The 1,344-nt window shown below is 51.0% G+C and overlaps 1 protein-coding gene across 1 annotated transcript in view; it reads right to left on the bottom strand.

The window, feature by feature from the left end:
- The window catches only part of LOC113204903 (proton-coupled amino acid transporter-like protein pathetic), a gene marked incomplete at its 5' end in the record, with an annotated part of 19,700 nt that extends 18,596 nt beyond the window's left edge, over nt 1-1,104 (bottom strand). Inside the window, 1 exon segment of the mRNA XM_052273567.1 lies at nt 829-1,104. Within this exon segment, the coding sequence (XP_052129527.1) occupies nt 829-1,104 (276 nt within the window).
- Nucleotides 1,105-1,344: the final 240 nt, after the last annotated feature.

Genomic DNA, 1,344 nt, shown 5'->3' with positions numbered 1-1,344 from the left:
GGGGGAGGGGGCAGTGCGGCGGGTGAGACGGAGGAGATGTGAACACTCGGGTCATGGGGAAGAGAAGGGAACGAAGGAAGGGGACAGCAATTAAGATGATTGTACCGTGACCCGAGCAAAGAGACGGAGAGTCACAGAGTTGAAAATCGTACAGGTGTGTGCTAGTGCTTGTGTGTGTGGAACGATCGCCAATAAGTGTGACACACTATAAATGGGAAGGGACAATTTCAGGGCCAGTTTTGTTTTTGTAAATGAAACTTTTTCGTCACATCTAGATCGGAAGCAATTTTTCTCCTCAATTCGTAAAAACCGTTTAAAACTTTACACAATTAGTCTAGTTTTAGGAACAACATCGCATCTGCAGTTTGGACGTGCACGAAAACGTTGTCTCTTCAGGAACAAAACTGTCCCGTTACATTTCTGCTGCGAAGAAGTGGGTAAGTTCACTTACAAGCACAAGCACCATGACATTTTAATCGTCTGTCACTGCCGTCTGGTACAACGGAAGTTCACAAAATACGAGTTAACTCCCCAGGAGGACTCTAGGAACTTGCTATACAGGGTGGGTGATCCGCGCCGTCTTTTTTAAATACTTATACTGTACCGGATTCTTACGTGAGGACGGGTGAATCCGGTACAGTATAAGCATTTTAAAAAGACGGCGCGGATCCTGTACAACAAACGGCAGTGACAGACGATTAAACGGTAAAAGTGCTAAGTGGACTTACCCCCTTATCCCGCTTCACGGCAGAAGAGTGTAAAAGTCTGGCCAACTGCTGCACGCACGCGGTAAGACATGTTTCTTCGCGTAGCGCTAGTACTACTCACCACGCCGATGTTCTCCATGCCGTAGATCATGGCGCTGAGGAAGAGCGGGTAGTCGCCCAGGGTGCCGGTCTGGCGCGCGGTCAGCGGGCTGGGCGCGTCCTTGAGCACGTAGTACATGGTGATGCTGAGCCCGGCGAGGAACAGCGTGTTGCTGGTGTGCGACAGCGGCACCAGCCACTTGAGGTCCCGCACCAGGCCCATGGCCAGCACGAAGGGGATCAGCATCAGGATGTAGTAGCGGACGTTCAGCTCGTACAGCGTGTAGTGTTGCACCAGCTGGAACGACATGATTTTAATAATTATGCGCTGGAAACGGTGTGACAGGAAATGGTGACAGTTTTTTCTCTCTTTTTAGGGGGTGGGGGGTTGTTTTTGTTTTACCTCTCTCCGTCAGATTGGAGTTGTCGTTGATGATTGCACAGCGCAACTGCGTGCTTGTTTGGAGCCGCGCAGAGGGAGCATCCCCCTCGCACCCCTCATCAAGCCCGGAGAACCCCAATCCCAATCCATCCGTGC

The sequence above is a fragment of the Frankliniella occidentalis genome, unplaced genomic scaffold (assembly GCF_000697945.3).
Source record: "Frankliniella occidentalis isolate FOCC.00 unplaced genomic scaffold, Focc_3.1 Scaffold283, whole genome shotgun sequence".
In the NCBI taxonomy this organism is placed as follows: domain Eukaryota; kingdom Metazoa; phylum Arthropoda; class Insecta; order Thysanoptera; family Thripidae; genus Frankliniella; species Frankliniella occidentalis.
The sequence above is the reverse complement of the archived record's forward strand: the minus strand, read 5'-3'. Positions and strand labels throughout refer to the sequence as shown.